We start from the raw sequence: 21,449 nt of genomic DNA on the forward strand, positions 1-21,449 counted from the left end.
AGTGATACTTAAATCTGCCCCCCAAAATCCATCCACCTCCTCTCAAAAATGCATTGAGGGGCATCACCAGGAAAACAGCACCAAAGTGCCCCCATGCCTCGCTTTCCCCCAAGGGTCTCCAGGCACCACCTCTCCCCCAGTCCCCTGAGGGCCCCCAAAGCTCTCCAGGCACCGCCTCCCCCCAGTCCCCTGAGGGCCCAGTCTGCCTGCACACCCCACTTGCAGGCCATGAGTCCCTATATTCCCCTGGGTCTGCCCTCTGCTCTGGGGACTCCAGGAAGCCGTGAGGCGTTTGTGTGAACCAAGAGTCCCACCAGGACGAGCCCCTTCCTGTCCCTCCTGGTCCCCAGCGCCTGCCCAGCCCCCCTCCCCATGCCCCAGGTCCTCTCCCGCCATCTGGTTGCCAGGCAGCCAGCAGCAGGGAACCCTCCATTCCCACAGAGATGTGTCAGGGCACGGCGACCCCCTCTGGGGAAGGACCCCCCATCCGAGCAGGACCCTGGCACTCGCTGCCTACCAGCCCCTGAGGCCTGTCTGCATCCCAGCCCCCATCCTGCATCCCCAGGTCCTTCCCCCAGTCTGTCAGCATGGGGTCACGTGGATGGCTGGCATCCAGTGCCAAGGCCCACCCCACCCCAGCCCGGGCCTTTCTCCCCACCCCTGGCACCCGTCCCCAGTCACCACCCGCTGAGCCCCCCATGCAGGGCTCTGTTGTCACCAGCGCCCACCACTGGCATTTCAGTTTCCAAGAATGCACCTGTCTGCTTAGCGCACCCAGCCCCCACAGGGCAGGGACGGGCCACAAACATCTGAAACCCACCCGGAACCAAGCCCAAAGCTCTCAGTCTGTGCATCCACTGAGTGTGCGTGGGCCCCACTTAGGGCGAGGGAAGAGGGCGTCTCCCTGGCTGCCCCCACCATCTGGGGAGGGGGCTCTGGGGTCCCGGAGGGGCACTGGGCACTGTCTGCAGTGGCTGTTTCTCCCTGTTGCAGGACGTCAGGGTGCATGGGTGCTGCCAAGATGCTCCGAGGCCCCTGCTCCGCCTTCCTGCTCTGGGGGCTCTTGGGGGTCCTCCGTGCCCAACAGCAGATCATCGCCCCCGATGCCTCTGAGAGGAACAGCTGCCCAGGTAGGGGCTGTGGGGGCTGAGGCCCAGTGTGGGTAGGAAAGGGGTGCGGTGGGACCACGGTGGGGGCAGAGCCCAGATCGCCCACATGCACAAGGCCTGGCGATGGGCTCGCGCCGCAGGCCCTCCACACAGGCAGGCCCGTGATACGTCCCGTGCCCCCCCAGAGAAGGCCGACTGCCCCATCAACGTGTACTTCGTGCTGGACACCTCGGAGAGCGTCACCATGCAGTCCCCCATCGACAGCCTGCTCTACCACATGAGACAGTTCGTGCGCCAGTTCATCAGCCAGCTGCAGGACGAGACCTACCTGGAGCAGGTAGCCCTGAGCTGGCGCTACGGAGGCCTGCACTTCTCCGACGTGGTGAAGGTGTTCAGCCCACCGGACAGCGACCGGGCCTCCTTCACCAAGAGCCTGGAGAACATCGTTTCCATCCGGAAGGGCACCTTCACCGACTGCGCGCTGGCCAACATGACCCAGGAGATCCGGCAGCTCAAGGGCAAGGGTGGGGTCCACTTCGCGGTGGTTATCACCGACGGCTACGTCACCGGCAGCCCGTGCGGGGGCATCAAGCTGCAGGCTGAGCGGGCCCGCGAGGAGGGCATCCGGATCTTCACCGTGGCCCCCGACCAGAACCCGAACGAGCAGGGTCTGCGGGACATGGCCAGCATGCCCCTTGAGCTCTACCGTAACAACTATGCCACTGTGCGTCCCGACTTGGAGATCGACCAAGACACCATCAACCGCATCATCAAGGTCATGGTGAGCCGCCCCCGGGGCCGTGCCTGCCCACTGGGCACCAGGAGTGGAGGGTGGAGGCCAGAGCCCTGGGGCCCGCTCCCCCACTACGGCAGTGGGCAGTGTCCTGCTCTGGGCCTCAGTTTACCCCTCTGTGAAGGTAAGCCTGGGCATTCTCACCCAAATCTCCGGCTCCGGCTAAGTAGCATTTCTTGGTCTCTTCTGCAGAAACATGAAGCCTATGGAGAGGTGAGAGGCGTTTTCCGGTCCTGCCACCCTGGCTGGGTGCTGCCCGCTGGGCCTCTGAGGCGCTGACCCCGCAGAGATGATCACTGCACCAGCCCCCCCGCTGCTCCCGGGGTCTAGGACAAATGGGAGGAGGCCAGGGAGCAAGACCCTTCTGCTCCATGTCGGGCCTGAGAGCCTACGTTTGGATGAAGGGCTCCTGGCCAAAACCAGGCTGTTTAAACCCAGGGGTCGGTGTTAGGGTCGCTCACCCAGCACACACCAAGTGGATGAGGGGCGAGGCTCGGGGTCACCTTCCAAGCTCCGGGCCAGGAAGACAGGGAAGGTGGCACCCAGCTCGGGACTTCAGCTCAGGGCCCCTCGCATTCCCCCATCCCTGTGCATCCCCAGCCCCGGCTCTTCCCACTCAGCGAGGCTCCTACAAAGGCGCCCTTTTCTGGCACAGCTGCTCACACACGAGCATTCGTGGGGCCTGGCCAAGGGTTCTTCCATCCTTCCTGCATTCGGCCATTGTGTAACCTTGGTTCTCCCAGACTCGGCCAGAGTGCCTGAGGGTTCGGGGGCCTCCTGGGCACCTCCCAAGTCTGCTCCTCCATCCAGCCCCATGCTCCCGATGGCCCACCGCCCAGGGGTCCTCGGCCCCCCACCTGGGGCTCTTTGCGCCCACTTCCTCTACACCGCTTGCTTCTCGTTTCAGTGCTACAAGGTGAGCTGTCTGGAGATCCCCGGGCCCCCTGGCCCCAAGGGCTACCGCGGACAGAAGGTAAGCCGCCCAGACCGCCCACGGGGTCAGCTGCCAGGAAGCCCCGACCTCTCTTCAGCTCCAGACGTGGGGCCACGTGCCCCTGGAATGACCTCAGCCCTTCTGATCCTGGATGAACTAAAATTCAGTTTTTATCTCCCTCTTAAATGGCATTTTGAGAAAAGCAGGGATGCTTTTTTATTATTAGCTTTGCCCATTGCAGCGCCCTGGCAAAGCAAGGAAGCTCGTGCAAGAAACCTGAAACAGGCGTCTGCTAATCCATCAGGAGCACCCACTTCTTACAAACACTCAGGGTGTCTGACCGACCAGTAGTTCCGGTCAGAGGCCGAACGTGAAGGCAGAGGAGGGAAGGGGCCTCTGGGAAGACGAGCCGTCTGGAGGTTATCCCTACGCAGCTTCCTGTTTCCCTCTTTCTAAATCTGGAAGGAGCCGTCTAGACCAGTAGGACTGTAGACGCCCGCCCGCCGGGTCGCCAGCCGGATGCTGCCGCGCGCCCCGTCCTCCGTGGCACTGCCACCCGCCACGGCCCAGGCGTGGAGGTGCCCACGGAAGCAGCTTCGCTGCAGTGGCCCTCCCATGGGGGGAGGGGCGCCCACGGCAGCATCTGAGGGGACATGGAGGAGCCCCCAAAGCAGGACACACACCAGTTCAGAAGCCTCTGCCTGCCTGCCTGCTTCCTGCCTTAGTTTACCCCTTTTTCCATGATCTGCGTTTAGGGCGCCAAGGGCAACATGGGCGAGCCAGGAGAGCCCGGGCAGAAGGGACGACAGGTGAGTGCCCTCTGCACCCCTGCCCCGTTGGCCCCGAGTCCCCAGGACTGGGGTTCAGCCGCGGCTCTTCGTTCTTCCACAGGGAGACCCAGGCATCGAAGGCCCCATTGGATTCCCAGGACCCAAGGCAAGTCGCTGCCAGCCCTGCCCCCCGTGGCTGGGGGGGTGCGGGGGACAAGCCAAGGGCTGCCTGGGCCAGGTGGGGCTGGCCCACGGGGTCAGGGTGTCTCCGGCCCGCCCGCCCCCTTCACCCCCAACGCGAGAAGCCAAGAGCCTCAATATCCTGAATGCTGTCCCTGAACCGAGCCCCCCGCCGAGTCCTGGTCATGCCTCTCCCCGGAGGCTGGCCACCAGCCCTGCTGTCCCCCGAGCCGGTGGGCGTCGCAGTAACGCCGCTCTTCCTTCCTTCCAACCTCAGGGTGTTCCTGGTTTCAAAGGAGAGAAGGTGAGACTGTGACGTGGCCGTGGCTCCAGCTCAGCACCAGCCCCCAGCTGCGTCCGTCAGCGAGTCCGTGGCCCTGATCGGGGCACAGGCGTCCTGCGGGGGGGGCGGCCCTCTCTGGGGTCCTTCTGGCCTCTTGCTCGGCCCGAGGCAGACCTGGGCCCTGAGGCAGTGGTGTCTGGGACGCCGAGCTAACCGGCCTCGCTTTCCTCCTGCACAGGGTGAATTTGGAGCCGAGGGGCGGAAGGTAAGCGGGCCGTGTGGGCCGGCGGGCAGGGCACCCCACCTTCCTGCTGCTCCATGGGTTGACGATTACACCTCTCCCTCCAGGGGGCCCCTGGCCTGGCCGGCAAGAATGGGACCGATGGACAGAAGGTAGAGTGCGTCTCGGGGCCCCTCCCCGGGCTGGGTGCACGTCAGCATTTCTGACGTAGGAGTGAGCAGAGCCTCCCCGAGACCCTTGGGTTCTTACCTGGGGTCCCTGGGCCCCCCTGGCCCCTGCCCACAGCCTGTGGCTGGACGGCCCCCACTGGCACCTAGCCAGGGACGAAGGACAAATAAGAACATGGCAAGAGCCAGAGTGGACGTTTGCTTCTGAGGACCAGCTCGCAGGAATTCCCCAGCCTGGCCTGACTGGCGGGCCACCCGCATGCTGCACCTGCATCCCAGGGACTCCCTGCCACCCACAGAGAGGCCGCCATACTGTCCAGGCCCTGAAACACACAGCTGGGTGCCCGCTGGGTGTGAAGCGGAGGGGACTGCCCTGCACATTCGCCCATCATTGGTGCACGACCCTGACCCACCCTCTGCCCCCCTCTTCTCCTCCAGGGCAAGCTGGGGCGCATCGGGCCTCCGGGCTGCAAGGGAGACCCAGGGAGTCGGGTAAGGCTAGTTGGTGCTCCTCCTGGGGTTCAACCCCAGCTCCGGGGGACGCAGGGTCGTGGCGGGGGTGGGCAGAGTGGCAGCCAGCCCCTCGAGCTGCAGCGAGGAAGCTGGGAGTCACTTGGAGTGGACCCTTCCTTCAGCTTCTCCCTGCCCCTCCCTGACCCCCACCCAGGGTTCAGCCAGAGCTGTGGTCTCACGAGGAAATACTCTCGGGGGCTTCTGGGGCAGGTCGGGGGCAGTGCTCCTGGGAGTCCTGACGGTGGGTTCTGGAAGCCCAGACCCAGGCGGAGCCTCAGTCCAGACGAGGCTTCTGCTCATCTGGACTCCTGGGGAAAGCCCAGCACAGCCCTGTCACCCTGTCTTGCAGGGCCCCGATGGATATGCAGGGGAAGCCGGCAACCCTGGGGAGCAAGGGGACCAGGGCATCAAGGTAGGCTGCCTGGCCAAGGTGATGGGCCTTTGAGGGCAGCGCCAGGCCTCGGGGGGGGGAGGGGGCTGTGCAGGGGGCGGCCTGGCCAAGAAGCCCGGCAGAGAGGGCCTGTCCCTGCAAACTGGCGCTCGGGGTAGGAGGCCTAGGAGTCCCTGCCTGAGGGGTCGTGGCGCTCACCCCGGCAATGCCAGGGTGTGGCTAGCTCAGGCCTATGTGTCCGATCAGGCGGCTCCGCAGTGGCCGAGTGGCCCCAGCAGCCAAGCCACCGTCCTCCCAGGCCTCGCAGCCCCTTTGCCGAGCTCTCGGGCGCCCGGGCTGTTCTGCATCCACGGTCCTGGCCGCCCGGGCCTCTGGAGGAGCAGGAATGACCGCCCTCCCCAAGAAGGCAGCCCCCGTGGACGGGGCGCCTATCTGACGGGTTCACCTGTGCAGCTGCTCGGGCCTGTTGCCCACGTCTCAGGGACACAAGCCTGATTTCTCCAACCTTTCCAGGGAGATGCTGGTCGCCCAGGACGCAGAGGACCCCCAGGAGACAGCGGGGCCAAAGGAAGCAAGGCAAGTGCCCCTGGCGGGCCCCTGCTCCCCGCCCCCCAGCCGCACACCAGCCGTGCCCGCTGACACAGACGGGGGAGGGGCAGGAAGGGGCACGGGCACCCTTGCCAGGCCCTCCGGCCCTGCTGCTGGGCGACCTGAGGCAGACCTGCTCCCACCCAGCGGTGGCCGGGCTGGGGCCGAGGGCGCTCCGCGGGGCCCTCCCCTGTGGGGCCGACGTGGCTCTTCTCTGCAGGGTTACCAAGGCAACGACGGATCCCCGGGAAGTCCCGGTGTGAAAGGAGCCAAGGGTGGACCTGGGCCCCGAGGACCCAAAGGCGAGCCTGTGAGTTCATGCCCTGTCCCCGCTGCCGGCGCCTGGGGCCCAGAGCTCAGTGGCTGCTGGCCAGGGTGGGCTGTCCCCTCCGGCCCCGGCCTGCCTACCTTGCCCCTCCTGCACAGACCCTGCTCTGGGCACCACCAGTGAAGCATTCAGGGTAGGGCAGAACCCCTGCTGGCCGGGCCGGGCTCGGCTGCACCCCTGCCTGGGAACTGCCTCGTGTCCCCACGTCACCTGTCCCCTTGTGCCTCACGGCAGGGCTGGCCCTCAAAGGGGAAATATCCCGAGGCCTGGCCTGGCCCGGAGGTGGACCAAGTGACCATGCTGATAGCCGGTCCAAGCTGGGCCCCCGTCACATCAACTAAAACTCCTAACTGACCCGGTCTTACACGCTGACCGGAGCCCCTCATCTCCTAAATCCGTGACTGCAACTGGTCTTACCCGACGGAGGACCAGGCCCCTCCCCCAAAGCCCGAGTGAGGAGAGCAGAGCAGGGGGTCCCCACACGGCCCCACCATCAGGCCCCGCACCTACATACCTGTTCTCTGCAGGGGCGCAGGGGGGACCCAGGAGCCAAGGGCAGCCCAGGCAGCAGCGGCCCCAAGGGTGAGAAGGTGAGTGGCTGAGAGGGGGAGCCGGTGGCCACGGCTGCTTCTGCACCAGGCTCTCACCAAGGGGTCGGCAGGGCCCCGGGACGAGGGACAAGCAACAATCCCCCCACCACGGTCCACCCAGGAAAACAAAAGTGACCCCAGGGGCGCCTGGGTGGCTGAGGTGGTGAAGCGTCTGCCTTCCGCTCAGGTCATGATCCCGGGGTCCAGGGGTCGAGCCCCACGTCGGGCTCCCTGCTCAGCGGGAAGTCTGCTGCCCCCTCTGCCCCTCCGCTGGCTTGTGCTCTCTCTCACTCTTGCTCTCTCTCAAATAAATAAAAATCTTAAAAAAAAAAAAAAGTGACCCCTGGTACCCGGCCGCCTGCGGGAGCAGAGGCACCCCCGTAGGTTCTCAGAAAGCAGGAGGCAGACAGGTGACCCCCATCCACGCTCCCTGCCGAGGGGCAGGGGCAGGGTAAGGCCCGCTTCATGAGTGCCGTGCACAGCTCCACCCAGCAGCTTCCCACTGTAGACACACCAGACCTGCAGCTGACTCAGGGCGTCTTTGTGGCAAATCAGAGGACTGACAGTTCCCTGCAAGATGTGGGTCAAGGGCTTGAAGGAGGGGCTTCCCCTCCGGGAAATGGGTGGCAGTCCCTTCCCTGGTGCATGAGACTCAGTGGGCAGGGCTGAGTTCCAGTATCACCCTCTCCAGGGAGTTAAATGATCCCCTCCCCTCCACTCCCTCCACATGCCCGAGACTGACTCATCTTCTCTGCTCACAGGGAGACCCTGGCCCTGAGGGTCCCCGGGGTCTGGCTGGGGAGGTTGGCAACAAAGGAGCCAAGGTAAGTGAGGCCACTCGTCCTCCTGGGGCAGGCACGCAGCTCCCCGGTTGTGGGGGGTAACTGGGACCCCCCGCCCAGCAGGGGCACCCCCCATTCCCGCATAATCTGCAGTGATTGACAGAGGGATGTCCTTTCTTTCCAGGGAGACCGAGGCTTGCCTGGACCCAGAGGCCCTCAGGGGGCTCTGGGCGAGCCCGGGAATAAGGTCAGTAGCAGGACACCTGGGAGGGCCCTGTGGCTCTGGGGCTCGGGCCCTCGCTGCCCTTCAATCTCACCATCCCCCCCCCATAGTGCTGCTTGGGTCTCCTGTCCTCAGGACATGGTCCCCGTGACACGCTCGGGCAGAAGCATGGGGGGGGGGCACCGTACCTCCCACGGTCGTCCTGCCCTGAGGGGTCCAGCTATATCAGCCAGGTGGCAGCGAGGGGGAGGCAGGGTGCGGGGCCTGGGAGCCAGGATGGGGCACCTGGAAGAAGTGAACCCCGGCTGCCCGGTCCCCATAGGGCAGCAGGGGAGAAGGGTAGTGTTGCCAGACGTGGTCAGTCCTTACCTGTGCCGACTCCATGTTCTCTCTGCCCTCAGGGATCTCGGGGAGACCCTGGTGACGCTGGTCCCCGTGGAGAGTCAGGACAGCCTGGTCCCAAGGTATGTCCCCTACCCCGCTGGGCAAGACTGGCCGCAGGGAGCCTGAGCCCCTTCTCAGCTCCCGAGCAAGGCTGCCAGGAGCATGCCCGGCCAGCCCCCTTGGCGTGGGGGACCTGCGGGGGCCGGGCAGCCCCTCCTGTGTCTCCCTCGGGGGGAGCACGTCCCGAGGCTGGGACTGCACACACACACAGCCCGCCAGACCAACAGCCCAGCCCCGTCCATCCTCATCCTCAGCCCGTGCCAGCTCAGCCTCTTCCTTTCCCACTGGACCCTCGCTGACCAGCCGCCCTTTCCCACAGGGAGACCCCGGCAGGCCTGGATTTAGCTACCCAGGACCCCGAGGAACACCCGTAAGTCCTGGCAGGGGTCGGGGGGCCCTGGGAGGCCCTGAAGGTTCCCACTAGTTCCTGCGAGGGCCTCCCTCCTGGGGGTCGAGGCGAGGGTGAGTGGGCCTGGGGGTCACTCGTCTGTGGCAGAGACCCCCAGGATCCTATTGTCCCAGACACAGGGCAGGTGGTGCCTTCACCCACGGCGCTCACGGCTTCACACAGATTGTGTAACTGAGGCCACCCCAAGGGGGCAGGAGGGGGCTTCCAGAAATCTCTGGGTCCCCAGGAGAGCCAGCTTCCCGCCCCAGGGACAGCCCTTCGGGTTCTGTGCTGAGTTACGGTGACCTGTGCTTGCTTCCCAGGGAGAGAAAGGCGAGGCCGGCCCACCCGGCCCCGAGGTACGTATGCACAGGGGCCTCCCGCGCACCCGCCGCGGGGCGGCCTGCACGCCCCTCAGCTCACACTCGGCCCCCGCGAGCCCCCTGTGCTGAGCTCTGAGCGCGCTCGCCACTCTCCAGCCGCAACCCCGCCTCCCCCGAAACGCGGCCCGTAACCCACCAACCGCCAGGCACAGGCCCTTCTGACAGGAGCACGCCCGTGCCCATGGCCGACCCCTGGAGGTCTTGGCTGGGGGAGGGGGGCCGTGCCGAGCTCCCCACCCGGGCTGACGAGTTCTGTGTCTCAGGGGGGCAGAGGTGACTTTGGTCTGAAAGGAGAGCCCGGGAGGAAAGGCGAGAAGGGCGAGCCTGTGAGTACCCCGGGCCGGGGGCACATGGGAGCCGGGGGGGGGCACACCCAAGGTTGAGGCCACCGCCCACTTGCCCTTCTCGCTCCTCAGGCAGATCCCGGTCCCCCTGGTGAGCCCGGCCCTCGGGGGCCGAGAGGACCCCCAGGACCCGAGGTAGGTCAGCGGCTGGTGCCTCCAGCCCTCAGGTCACAGCCCTGGGCCACCCCGAACCTCAGGGTCATGCCAGTGCACAGGGTGTGGGGGGCTGCCCAGCCTCAGCCCAGACCCAGGCCACTTCTCACTGTCACCCTTCCTCCTCCAGGGAGAGCCCGGCCCCCCTGGAGACCCCGGCCTCACGGTAAGTGTCAGGCAGGGATGGAATCCGCGTTCCCCTCCCTCCTAAAATGGGAAAGCAAGGGCAGCAGGGGTGAGGTCAGAGGTCAGCAGGAGCTTGCTTGAAGACTTCCCAGGAGCCCCTTCTCGGCCCCTCCAAGGAGCTCGCTTCCTCGGGCCGGGACTGACGCCCCTGTGTTGCAGGAATGTGATGTCATGACCTACGTGAGGGAGACGTGCGGGTGTTGCGGTGAGTCTCGGCCCCCACGTGGCGGAGGAGCTAGGACCCTAGTGTCCTTGGAGGGCTCTGGTCTGGGGTCAGGGTCATCCGCCTGGGTCACGCCCTCCCGCTCGTGCACCTGGCTGTGGGCCTCGGGCCTGTGTCCCAGGGCCCGGGGTCAGTGAACACAGCCACCTGACCCCCCCCCCGCCGCTGACCCTGCGCCTCCCGCAGACTGCGAGAAGCGGTGCGGGGCCCTGGACGTGGTGTTCGTCATCGACAGCTCCGAGAGCATTGGCTACACCAACTTCACCCTGGAGAAGAACTTCGTCATCAACGTGGTCAACAGGCTGGGGGCCATTGCCAAGGACCCCAAGTCAGAGACAGGTCAGCTGTGCCTGCCGTGGGGCGAGGGGAGCTGGGAGGCCCCACGCACCAGCAGGGAGGGAGGCCGGGCGGGCGGGACGTCCTGAGGCCGCGTCACGGGAGGCGGCGGACAGACAGACATTCAGGGGACGGGTGTCAGCTTTGCCCAGAGCCGCCGAGGCCCCGCTTGAGGGTAGCGGGCCGTGCAGGGCGGGGCAGCGGGCGGCACCTCACGCCCGGCCCGGCCACCGCAGGGACCCGCGTGGGCGTGGTGCAGTACAGCCACGAGGGCACCTTTGAGGCCATCCAGCTGGACGATGAGCGCATCGACTCGCTATCCAGCTTCAAGGAGGCCGTCAAGAACCTGGAGTGGATCGCCGGCGGCACCTGGACGCCCTCAGCCCTCAAGTTCGCCTACAACCAGCTCATCAAGGAGAGCCGGCGCCAGAAGACCCGCGTGTTTGCGGTGGTCATCACGGACGGCCGCCACGACCCCCGGGACGACGACCTCAACCTGCGGGCGCTGTGCAACCACGATGTCACGGTGACAGCCATCGGCATTGGGGACATGTTCCACGAGGGGCACGAGAGCGAGAACCTCTACTCCATCGCATGCGACAAGCCGCAGCAGGTGCGAAACATGACCCTCTTCTCTGATCTGGTGGCCGAGAAGTTCATCGATGACATGGAGGACGTCCTGTGCCCAGGTGAGTGGCAGCCTGCCCAGCCCGGGTCCGTGCCAGGGGAAGGAGGACGTGCGGCGGGGCGGAAGTGGCCGGGACATCCAAGGGCCGCTGAGGGAGTCCAGCCCCTGGCCCGGCCGGTGGCCACTGACTGGGACGCCTGGCCTCTTTCCTTGCTCCTAGACCCTCAGATCGTGTGCCCGGACCTTCCCTGCCAAACAGGTAACTCGGGGTGCTGCCGAGCCCCCCACCCCAGACTCACAAGCGGCCCAGGCTGGGGAGGAGGGGCCGCTGCGGGAGCCCTCCCTGGCAAGAAACCTTCAGATGGGCGACTCAGCCCCAGGACCCTGGCACGTCTGAGGAGGGGCTGGGGGTGAGGTTTGACGTCTTGAGCCCTTCAGCCCGCCCACCCAGCTCGCACACTCGGGGGGTGGGGGGGGGCTCCCGTCCAGGCCTGCATGTGTCTGGCGGGCCCTGGTCGGGAACGCAGGCTCATAGCCTCAGCATCTTGTGGTCCCCCACCTCCACCACTGCCCCCGGAGGGACAGACACCCCAGAACCGTCTCAGCTCCCACAGGCAGGAGCCCCAGACGCAGTAAACAAAGTGGCCGATTTACAACCGCCCAGGAGGTGCGAGCAGCCTCGGCCACACAGCCTCGGGCTGATGCTCTGTCCCCCTCCCCCCCGATGGCCCTGAGCTCCTGCTTCAGGAAGCAGACACTGGCTTGGGTCTGGGGGCCCGGGCCCCTTGCCCGACACGGCTGCAGTGCTGGGGACATGCAGAAGCTGTCCCAGGGGGCTTGCGGGGCCAGGGAAGGGGCAGGACACCCGCAGAGGTGCCTGGGTGAGCCGGGAGCCGAGACGTCCCCTTGCTGAGCCTCCCCGCCAGCCGGGGGCCCGGAACCAGCACCAGGCCCTCCGGCTGGGACGTGGGCAGCAGGCCCGTACCCTGCAGGTCCGTACCCTCTCAGGAGCTGGTGTAGCGGGGGCCGCCAAAGCGGGCAGGCTGGGCTGTGCCGGCAGATCCCACAGAGGACACAGATAAGAAACGCGGGGCCCGCATCCACCCCCTGCTCTGCCGGGCGAAGTCAGCATTTCCTGGGCTTGCGTGCGTACTCCTCGTGGGGCGTCAGGTGGGCCCGCTGGGCAGGTCCGAAGGCGCAGAGGCGGCCCGAGGGAAGGAACTGTGTTGAGCTGGGTCAGGCAGAGAGCTTCCCAGGAAAAGGTCATCATGGTGGTACGCTGACCACACCGTGGCTGCCTGTGGGCTCTGGGCTTCACTCTGGGGACCTCCCGGGCCTGGGGTCCCTCGAGTCCACTGGGGACGGCTGTACACAGTGCCCAGAGTGGCCAAACCCCAGGTGCCAGCCTCAGAGCTGGGCCAGTGCGGTCTCTGCCAGAGGCCACCCGGAGCGGCCAAGCACCCCGCGGGCTGTACCTCTGCTTGTCCCGCAGGGCACCCCAGTCACCCTGCAGTGGGCCCCACAGTCAGGTTGGCCCCTCGAGGGCAGACTCCAGACCCCGAGCCCTGGTGTCCGGGCCCAGTAGGGACCCAGCATCCTCGCCCCGATCTTGGCAGGGAAGCTTCCAGTTTCTCACCACTGAGTTCGAAGTGAGCCGAGGTTCTTTTTACCGATGCGCCTTGTCACGTTGAGATGGTCCCCTCTGCTCCTAGTTACTGAGGACTTCATCCTGAGTGAGTGTGGGGCTTTGTCACAGGCTGCTTCGGCAGTTTCCCTCCTTTGCCGTGTTGATGCGATGGATGACGTTGATTTTCAGATGGTGAGCCAACCTTGCCGGCCCGGGATTAATCCCCTTTGGTTGCCGTGTACAAATCGTTTTATGTGTTGTTAGGTTTGGTTTGCTAATATTCTGCTGAGGACGTCTGCATCTGTGTTCATGAGGGCTATCCGGCCACAGCTCCCTTTCTTGTGATGTCTCCGTGTGGTTCTGCTGTTGGTGGGATGGTGACCTTGCTTCCCCTGAGCCTCCAAGACCCAACAGTGGGAGGGCGTGGCCCCCTAGGAGGCCCTTCTTCTCCTCCTCCCAGTTACCTTCTCTGCTGAGCTCACAAGCTTATCCTTTAAAGTGATGAAAATTTCCAAGTGTCATAGACATTGTGACCAGAGAGGAAGAAAGCAGAGGTCTCTGGGGGATGAGATCTTACAAACCTGGCACGCCAGGGGGTGGGTGTGCTGTTCAGCATTTCGAGGCCGCAAACAGTGTGCTGGGTGGATGCTGCTGGCTGGGACATGACACTGACCTTCTGGGCCATATGGCCCCGTCCACCCAGAGGCCCACCTTCCTAGGCTTGGACCCGGCCAGGGGGCAGCTTGCTCGATTGGGTCAGAGCCGTAAGGGTTTCGGGGAGCAACAGAGCTGGCCAGGGGCTGAGGCGGCAAAGACTGAGCTGGTTCTGGAGAGCTGCCGCAGGAGGGAGGGGCCCCAGCGTGACCCGAGCCCCGCTTCCCTGGGACAGACGCTGGAGACTCTCCGGGGCCGGGTGTGCAGAGGAGAGGCTCAGAGGGCGGTGTGTGTGCCGGGGTGGGGGGCCCGTGCGACCAGGTCACCTGGGTTGGCTACCTGGCACCTCCCCGGAGGAGAAAGAAACTCCCGGACCCCTAGGACAGAGGCCGTGGTGCACTCGGAGCAAGGCGCCCGCGGGGTCGGGCCCTGACCTCCCAGGGGGGCCGGGAGGGAGAGCGGGAGTCCCTAGTGTATGTGGCACGGCCACTCCCGGGTCCTCGAGGGGACAGTTCTGGGCGGTGGGCGATGGGCGTCTCAAAGTGCAGAGGATTTAGAATCGCAAGCTTTCTGGAAGCTGTTCTGAGGGGGGTCCAGGGGCACAGCCTTGAGCGGCTAGAAGCCGCCCCCGAGACTGGTCAAGTCTCAGTGCCACCATTTGTGCCAAGAGTCTTGTGGGGACCCCAAAGGTGCTTCTACTCCCCGTCTCCTCGGCAGCGTGCTTTGCTGCTGGCTCCCCAAGCTGCTGTGAGCTCAGGCACCCGCGTGCTGACATGGGGGTGCTGTAGCCCCTCCCAGCCTCCTCATCCGACCCCCTTGCTGAGCCTAACACCCATTCCTCGCTTTGGTCCTAAGTCATCCCGGAGGAGAGAGGCCCTCGGCTCTCACAGTACGCTCAGCCCAGGAGGGCGGCTGGAGGCCCACTCACGCCAGCTTAGTCCCTTAAAGCCTTCTCTGGATGCCCCTGCAGATGGACCGCGGCCTGGCGGCGAGCCCCCGGTCACCTTCCTCCGCACGGAAGAGGGCCCGGATGCCTCCTTCCCCAGGACCATCCCCCTGATCCAACAGTTGCTAAACGCCACGGAGTTCACGCAGGACCCGGCCGCCTACTCCAGGCTGGTGGCCGTGATGGTCTACACCGCCGAGCGAGCCAAATTCGCCACGGGAGGCGAGCGGCAGGACTGGATGGAACTGTTCATTGACACATTTAAGCTGGTGCACAGGGACATCGTGGGGGACCCTGAGACCGTGCTGGCACTCTGCTGAAGCCACAGAGGCCGCCCGCATGCAGGGCTGGCCAGAGCTGCCCCCACCCAGCCCTCTTAGCTCCCTGGGGCGGCCTACCGCACAAGAAGGGGCTTAAAACAACAGAAATCTATCCTCTCTCAGTCTGGAGGCCGAAAACCCAAGATCCAGGTGTGGCAGAGCCACGCTTTCTCCGGGGGCTCAGGGAGGACCCTTCTTGTCTCCTCCAGCTCCTGTCTCTGCCTCTGTGGTCACGTAGCCCATACTTTTTGGAGACTGACCCCCCTGCCTCCCTCTTACAAGGACCTTGTGGTGGCACTTGGGGCCCACTGGAGAATCCAGAGTAGTCCCAAGCTCATAATTTAATTCCACATGCAATCTTTTTTGCCACATAAGGTCATATTCACAGTCTCCAGGATTAGGACATGGGCATCTTTGGGGGAGACATTGCTTGGCCAGAAAAGAAGAGAGAAGAGCAAAGCCTCATAATCCCTAAACTCTTCGATTCCCCTGCAGCCCAGAGGTGCCTGCTGCCACCCCTTATGCATTTTTCTCGGCCTCCCTGGTTGTGCATTGAGGAAAACTGCCCCCCAAGCCAGCCGCCCCCACCTGTGTCTCTGCTGGTGGTGACTTGGGAGCGCAGGGGCACCCAGACTGCTTGCTAGACCTTTTCAGCAAGTTCTGGCCACATGGATTTAAAGCAGAAGCTGCTTTTCATCTGCACGGCCACCAAAATAAGCTACATCATTAATATAAGCTCCAAAAAAAAAAAAAATCCTGCCTGCCAGAAATAGCTGTTCCATCTGCGGGTAGCCTGGCGCCCACACCGCGTGGCGACACACCCAGGGAGCGACCTTCAGGTGCTGTGAGCACATCTTAAACATTCTATAAAAGCTGAAAAAGAGTGTGAACGCATTGCTGTGGTCACGTGATGTGCTGGGGTGACATGCCGTGGCTGGGGACTGGTCTGGAGCGGGCACCTGTGTAGTTGGGGGGATGCCGCCTGCAGGACTGCCCCAAGGCCGGGACCGGGGCTGAGGCCCTGCTCGTCGGTGCCAGGAGTCAGGACCTCCTCCTTGACGGGATCCCCGCACTCCTGGCCCCAGGGGTCAGCATACCTGGACCACATCCCAGAGTGGGGCTCGCAGGGCTGAGAAACTGGATGCAAGCAGGAGGACCAGCTCTGTCCTCCCCCAGCCCCAGCTATGGTTAGAAGTGAAGTCTCCAGCAAGGCCACGGCAGAGGGGCCTGGCTGCGTGTCTGCGGAGGGTGGACCATGTCCCATGTATGTGAAGAGTGGGTTTTCGGCCTGAGCTGTGGCGCCCACATGCCCCAGAGACTTGGCCTCAGCCTTGGCCGCAGCCTCGCCCCCAATGCTGTCTGGCAAGTCCAGGGCTGGTGACCACCCAGATGGGAGCAGGGCTCTCCTCAGGTAATAGTGAGTCACTGGAGAGGCTGCAGGGGCCTGGCCACCCAGTGCTCACTGCCTACCAGAGAGAAGATGTCCAGTCCCAGAGGACACAGGCTCCTCTCTCTGCTGCTCCCAAAGCTGGGAGAGACGTGGCCCAGCCAGCATTGGGCAGCTCTGGGACAACAGGGGGTCATGGCAGATGTGGGTCCTTGCATCCTGGGGTCTTCAGGGCTGGAGGTCTTTATGAGATCTTTTTTGTCAATTACAAACGCAAAGACAGCCTCCCTGATCCGCTCTCCCACCCCTACTGTGGACTGAGGCCCTTTTGGGGTCCCTTCCTGCCCCAGAAGGGCCTGGAGGAGGCCACTGAGCAGAGATGGTGCTTGGAGGGTGGAAATAAACCCCTCAGTCCTCAGGTTTGGGGACATTTCCTGGTGGAGGCAAAACCAGCAAAGACAGTGACAGGTTCCAGAAGATGGGGCCCACCCCGGCCCACTGTGGTGGGGGCTCCCGGTCATGCGTGCCTTTGGATGCAACCCCACAACCCCGGTGGTTCTTAGGGCTCCAGTGGGAGGGGTGTGCACAGAGATGGGTGCAGGGCACGGCCAGGGCCAGGAAGCAGACTGTGCCAGGGCCTGGAGTGGCCAGGGGGGGCAGCCAGCGCAGGGCCCGGCCAGCGGGGGGGCCTCACCCAGGTCGCCTGCCCACCAGCCCGTTTTGCCCCCAGAGCTGTACGTGGCCCAGTGCACGCAGCGGCCCGTGGACATCGTCTTCCTGCTGGACGGCTCCGAGCGGCTGGGCGAGCAGAACTTCCACAAGGCGCGGCGCTTCGTGGAGGAGGTGTCCCGGCGGCTGACGCTGGCGCGCAGGAACGACGACCCGCTCAACGCGCGCGTGGCGCTGCTGCAGTTCGGGGGCCCCGGCGAGCAGCAGGTGGAGTTCCCGCTCACCTCCAACCTGACGCTCATCCAGCAGGCGCTGGAAGGCGCGCGCTACCTCAACTCCTTCTCGCACGTGGGCGCGGGCATCGTGCACGCCATCAACCACGTGGTGCGCGGCGCACGGCCGGGGGCGCGCCGCCACGCCGAGCTGGCCTTCGTGTTCCTCACCGACGGCGTCACGGGCAACGACAGCCTGGAGGAGGCCGTGCACTCCATGCGCAAGCAGAACGTGGTGCCCACTGTGGTGGCCGTGGGGGGCGACGTGGACACAGACGTGCTGTCCAAGATCAGCCTGGGCGACGCCACCGCCGTCTTCCGCGAGAAGGACTACGACAGCCTGGCGCAGCCCGGCTTCTTCGACAGGTTCATCCGCTGGATCTGCTAGCGCCCCCCCCCGCCCCTCGCCCCCAGACCCACACCCAGGCCCCCAGCCTCGAGCCCCTGGCCCCGGCTTCCAGCCCCCATCTCGCACTCCCAGCCCGCCGCCCTGCCTGCGCCCTCAGCCTCGTGCCCCAGGCTCCCCAGCCCCGTGGGCACCGTCCTCTACCCGTGGTGCTACTAAGACTCACTCGAGGTCCCGCATGCTGCAGACTCCATCTCCAGGTGTGGGTGTGAAGTCAGGAAAAGAGGACCCCGCCCATCCCCAGCCCCTCCAGAGCGTCCCACCACACTACACTCCTGGCAGTCTGCTCACACCCTGCCCTCCATGCCCTCCCTGGATCCCAGAGGCTTTGCAGGGTGCACTCTGGTGGCCAGTGCTCCAGACCCTCATGGACGGCCTGCAGTTCCCCTGGCCTTCCTCAGCCCAGCCTCATCCCTGGACTCCTCAGCCCCTCCAGTGCCCTCCAAAGGCTCTCTGTGGGCCCCACCAGCTCTACTGGGCTTGCTCTGAGGTCTCTGCCTGGCCCTTGAGGTCACCTGCCCCAGACTGAGCTGTGACAGCAGGCCCTGCACATTCCTGTATGCACACGCCCCAGTACAATAAAGGCTTTCAACTGCCTCCTGCTCTCAGCCTCCTTATGTCTGTGCCCACCAGGGACCCCTGTGGTGGCCAAGGAGACATTCAGACCGTTCATGTGCCACCAGGACTGACCATGCTGCCCCCCCCACCCTGCTGTCCTGGGGCAGGTTCTGACTCCGGGCACTGGCCGTCCACACCACCCCAAGTCTATAGACTGGACAGCCTTGACCATGGAATCTGCCCCTGTCTAGCTGGCCTTGAGCTGAGAAGGATGCTGTTGCATCAGTGAAGTCCCCCTCTATCCCTAGACTAAGCCAAAGTGCTTTAAAAATGTTTGTTGGGGGGAGGAGTCAAGATGGCAGGGGAGTAGGGGACCCTAATTTCATCTGGTCCCTGGAATCCAGCTGGCTAGTTTTCAAATCATTCTGAACACCTGCAGAATCAATGGGAGATCTGAGCAGAGAACTGCTTCAGTTCTACAACTAGGAAGGTGACCCCTTTCTGGAAGGTGCGGAAAGCTTTCAAGGAGCACACGGGGCCACACAGTGTGATCCAGAGCCGCTTACACTGAGCCCGGCCCCCTGGCAGGGGGGTGCACTTCTACCTGGGCAAGGACACCTGAGAACCAGCGCAACAGGTCCCTCCCCCAGAAGACCTGCAGAAACCCGGCAAACACCAAGTTCACTATCACACAGAACTGCAACTTCAGCTCTTGGGGAAAACGGTATGTAGCATTTGTGGTTTTATCATTCTTGAGTCTTTCAGTTTTTTTTTTTTTTTTTGGTTATTTTCTTATTTTATCAATTCTTTTTTAATTTTTATATATACATTATATATAATTTTTTATTCTTGGCTTCCTTTCATTATATTTTATTTGTGTATATACAGTTTTTCTTTCTTTCCTATTTTGAGATCTAGTTTCTTTTAACAGACCAAAATACACCAGGATCTAGTTTACTGTTTCATTCTGTTTTACTTCTTGTTTGATTTTTTTCTTACTTTGTTTTGTTTCTGGTTTGTTTTGTTTGTATTTTTCTGGTGTTGTTGTTGCAGTTTTTGCCTTTTCTCTGTCTTTCATCTATTCTTTTCTGTACATAATCATGAGATGGAGAAACTCGCCCCAAAAGAAAGAACAGAAGGCAGTACTCATGGCCAGGGATTTAATCAATATGGAAATAAGTAAGATGTCAGAACCAGAATTCAAAACAACGATTATAAAGATGCTAACTGGGTTTGAAAAAAAGCACAGAAGAGAAATTACTGGAGAAATGAAAGAACTAAAATCTAATCAGGCCAAAATTAAAATGCTATTACTGAGTTGCAGTAAAAAATGGGGGTTCTAACTGCTGGGATAAGCAAGGCAAAAGAGAGGGTCAGTAACGTAGAAGACAAAATGATGGAGAATAAGAAAGCTGAGAAAAAGAGAGATAAACAACTACTGGATCACGAGGGGAGAATTCAAGAGATCAATAATACCTAAAGTGAAATAATATTTGAATAATAGGGGTCCCAGAAGAGAAGGAGAGAGAGGGTGGGAGGCAGAAGGCTTATTTGAACAAATTATACTTGAGAACTTCCCTAATCTGGGTAAGGAAACAGGCATTCAAGTCCAGGAGGCACAGAGAACCCCTCTCAAAATCAATAAAAATAGGTCAACACCTCCACATATAATAGTGAAACTTGTAAATCTCAGAGACAAAGAGAAAATCCTGAAAGCAGCTTGGGACAAGAGGTCTTTAACCTACAAGGGTAGAAACACTAGACTGGCAGCAGACTGGTCCACAGAGACCTGGCAGGACATAAAGGACTGGCATGATATATTCAGGGCACTAAATGAGAAAAATATGCAGCCAAGAATACTATATCCAGCTAGGATGACATTCAGAATAGGAGAGATAAAGAGCTTCCAGGACAAACAGAAACTAAAAGAATTTGGGATCACTAAACCAGCCCTGCAAGAAATATTAAAGGGGATCCTCTGAGTGAAGAGAGAGCCCAAAAGGAACAAAGACAGAAAGAAGCAGAGAAAATATACAGAAACAGTCACCTTACAGGCAATACAATGGCACTAAATTCATATCTTTCAATAGTTACCCTGAATGTAAATGGGCTAAATGCTCCAATCAAAGGACACGGGGTATCTGATTGGATAAAAAAACAAGACCCATTGATATGCTGTCTGCAAGAGACTCATTTTAGACCCAAAGACACCCCCAGATTGAAAGTGAAGGGGTGGAAAACTATTTATCATGCTAATGGACACCAAAAGAAAGCTGGGTGGCAATCCTTATATCAGACAAATTAGGTTTTAAATCAAAGACTATAATAAGAGATGAGGAAGGACACTATATCATACTTAAAGGGTCTATCCAACAAGAAGATCTAACAATTGTAAATATCTATGCCCCTAACATGAGAGCAGCCGATTATATAAGCCAATTAATAACAAAAATCAAAGAAACACATTGACAGCAATACAATAATAGTGGGGGACTTTAACACCCCCCTCACTGCAATGGATAGATTATCTAAGCAGAAGATCAGCAAGGAAACAAGGGCTTTGAATGACACACTGGACCAGATGGACTCTGAGGTCAGCAAACCACCATGCTTGCTTCTGCCAGATGGACCGACAGGAAAACAGGGGTCCAGTCACCATAGAGTAGGATTGTGGGAGTCAGGGGTGTTCTTTGATGGGAGAGGGTCACCCAGGACATGGTCACAAACCCTTGAGAAGTTGGTCGTGGTTTCTGAATGTTTCTTACATTTCACCGTGAAATGGTTAAGAAAATATGGGAAAGGATGAGTGAATAAAACCCATTTTGAGAAGGAGTCTCTCTAAATACCGATAAGAAAGGTGCTCTTGCTAAGTAGACTCGGAATCCAGCATGTAACCCGTTCTCTTTACACACTGAAGGAAGAATTAAGAATATATATTCACATGTGTTTGTGTTTGCTTAAATAGGCACGAAGTGGGTATGAAACAGAACGCAGTGATTTTCCTAGGAGGGTGTGAAGGGGGCCCGGCGGGGACGGGGTGGTGAGGCTTCCCCAGGGAACCCATGTCACTCCGGTTTGGGAGCACGTAACTCATTGCCTATTTTGGAAGATTAAACTGGGAAAACCTCAGCCTGTGGCAGAGCCCATGTGCACTCACTCAAGGCTCAGAGCCCCCTGGGGAACACGGCCACCTGCGCACAGCCTCTCTGGAGCCCCCAGTAGGACCAGACCACAGCAGCCTCATGCCCGCCGGAGCCCTGTTGCCCCCCTCCTCCTGGAGCTCCCACCCAGGACCCCACGGCCCTCCCTCAGCCACCACGGTCACGCTTGGCTCGGCAGGATCTGAATCTGGGGCTGTCTGTCAGGGGGCTCTCCACCACACCCCCTCCCTGTCCCTCGCCACCAGGCTCTGTGGGGGGATGCAGTAGCAGGCAGAGGGGCTGTGGGCTGGGAGATAGGGGAGCTGTCCTCCTGGGACCCCCAGCACTGGGCCTCGGCCCCCTGAGCTTCCACTGTGAGAGAAGTCTGTGGCCGGGGTCCATCCCTCCTGGGACCCCTGGGTGTGATGCTTTGTCACCTCCCAGCCAGATCAGGGGAACTCATCCCCTCCCCAGGAACTCCCGGCACCCTGTT

At 61.9% G+C, this 21,449-nt stretch overlaps 1 protein-coding gene across 2 annotated transcripts in view; it reads left to right on the top strand.

The window, feature by feature from the left end:
• Nucleotides 1–17,286, top strand: part of COL6A2 (collagen type VI alpha 2 chain) — a 31,584-nt gene extending 14,298 nt beyond the window's left edge. The window contains exons 2-28 of one of the 2 annotated variants that reach the window (XM_032398794.1): nt 994–1,130; nt 1,295–1,890; nt 2,095–2,115; nt 2,810–2,875; nt 3,592–3,645; nt 3,728–3,772; nt 4,064–4,090; nt 4,308–4,334; nt 4,418–4,462; nt 4,916–4,969; nt 5,340–5,402; nt 5,895–5,957; nt 6,190–6,279; nt 6,825–6,887; nt 7,649–7,711; nt 7,854–7,916; nt 8,294–8,356; nt 8,656–8,706; nt 9,048–9,083; nt 9,371–9,433; nt 9,524–9,586; nt 9,735–9,770; nt 9,950–9,995; nt 10,200–10,352; nt 10,586–11,038; nt 11,198–11,236; nt 16,642–17,286. In XM_032398794.1, the coding sequence (XP_032254685.1) occupies nt 1,007–1,130; nt 1,295–1,890; nt 2,095–2,115; nt 2,810–2,875; nt 3,592–3,645; nt 3,728–3,772; nt 4,064–4,090; nt 4,308–4,334; nt 4,418–4,462; nt 4,916–4,969; nt 5,340–5,402; nt 5,895–5,957; nt 6,190–6,279; nt 6,825–6,887; nt 7,649–7,711; nt 7,854–7,916; nt 8,294–8,356; nt 8,656–8,706; nt 9,048–9,083; nt 9,371–9,433; nt 9,524–9,586; nt 9,735–9,770; nt 9,950–9,995; nt 10,200–10,352; nt 10,586–11,038; nt 11,198–11,236; nt 16,642–17,240 (3,066 nt within the window). In that variant the 5' untranslated portion in view covers nt 994–1,006 and the 3' untranslated portion in view covers nt 17,241–17,286. Of the gene's footprint in view, nt 1–993; nt 1,131–1,294; nt 1,891–2,094; nt 2,116–2,809; nt 2,876–3,591; nt 3,646–3,727; nt 3,773–4,063; nt 4,091–4,307; nt 4,335–4,417; nt 4,463–4,915; nt 4,970–5,339; nt 5,403–5,894; nt 5,958–6,189; nt 6,280–6,824; nt 6,888–7,648; nt 7,712–7,853; nt 7,917–8,293; nt 8,357–8,655; nt 8,707–9,047; nt 9,084–9,370; nt 9,434–9,523; nt 9,587–9,734; nt 9,771–9,949; nt 9,996–10,199; nt 10,353–10,585; nt 11,039–11,197; nt 11,237–14,228; nt 15,744–16,641 lie in introns of those variants that run through there. The other variant, XM_032398795.1, reaches the window with a different exon arrangement.
• Nucleotides 17,287–21,449: the final 4,163 nt, after the last annotated feature.

This window comes from Phoca vitulina, unplaced genomic scaffold, assembly GCF_004348235.1.
Source record: "Phoca vitulina isolate PV1807 unplaced genomic scaffold, GSC_HSeal_1.0 scaffold120, whole genome shotgun sequence".
NCBI lineage: Eukaryota > Metazoa > Chordata > Mammalia > Carnivora > Phocidae > Phoca > Phoca vitulina.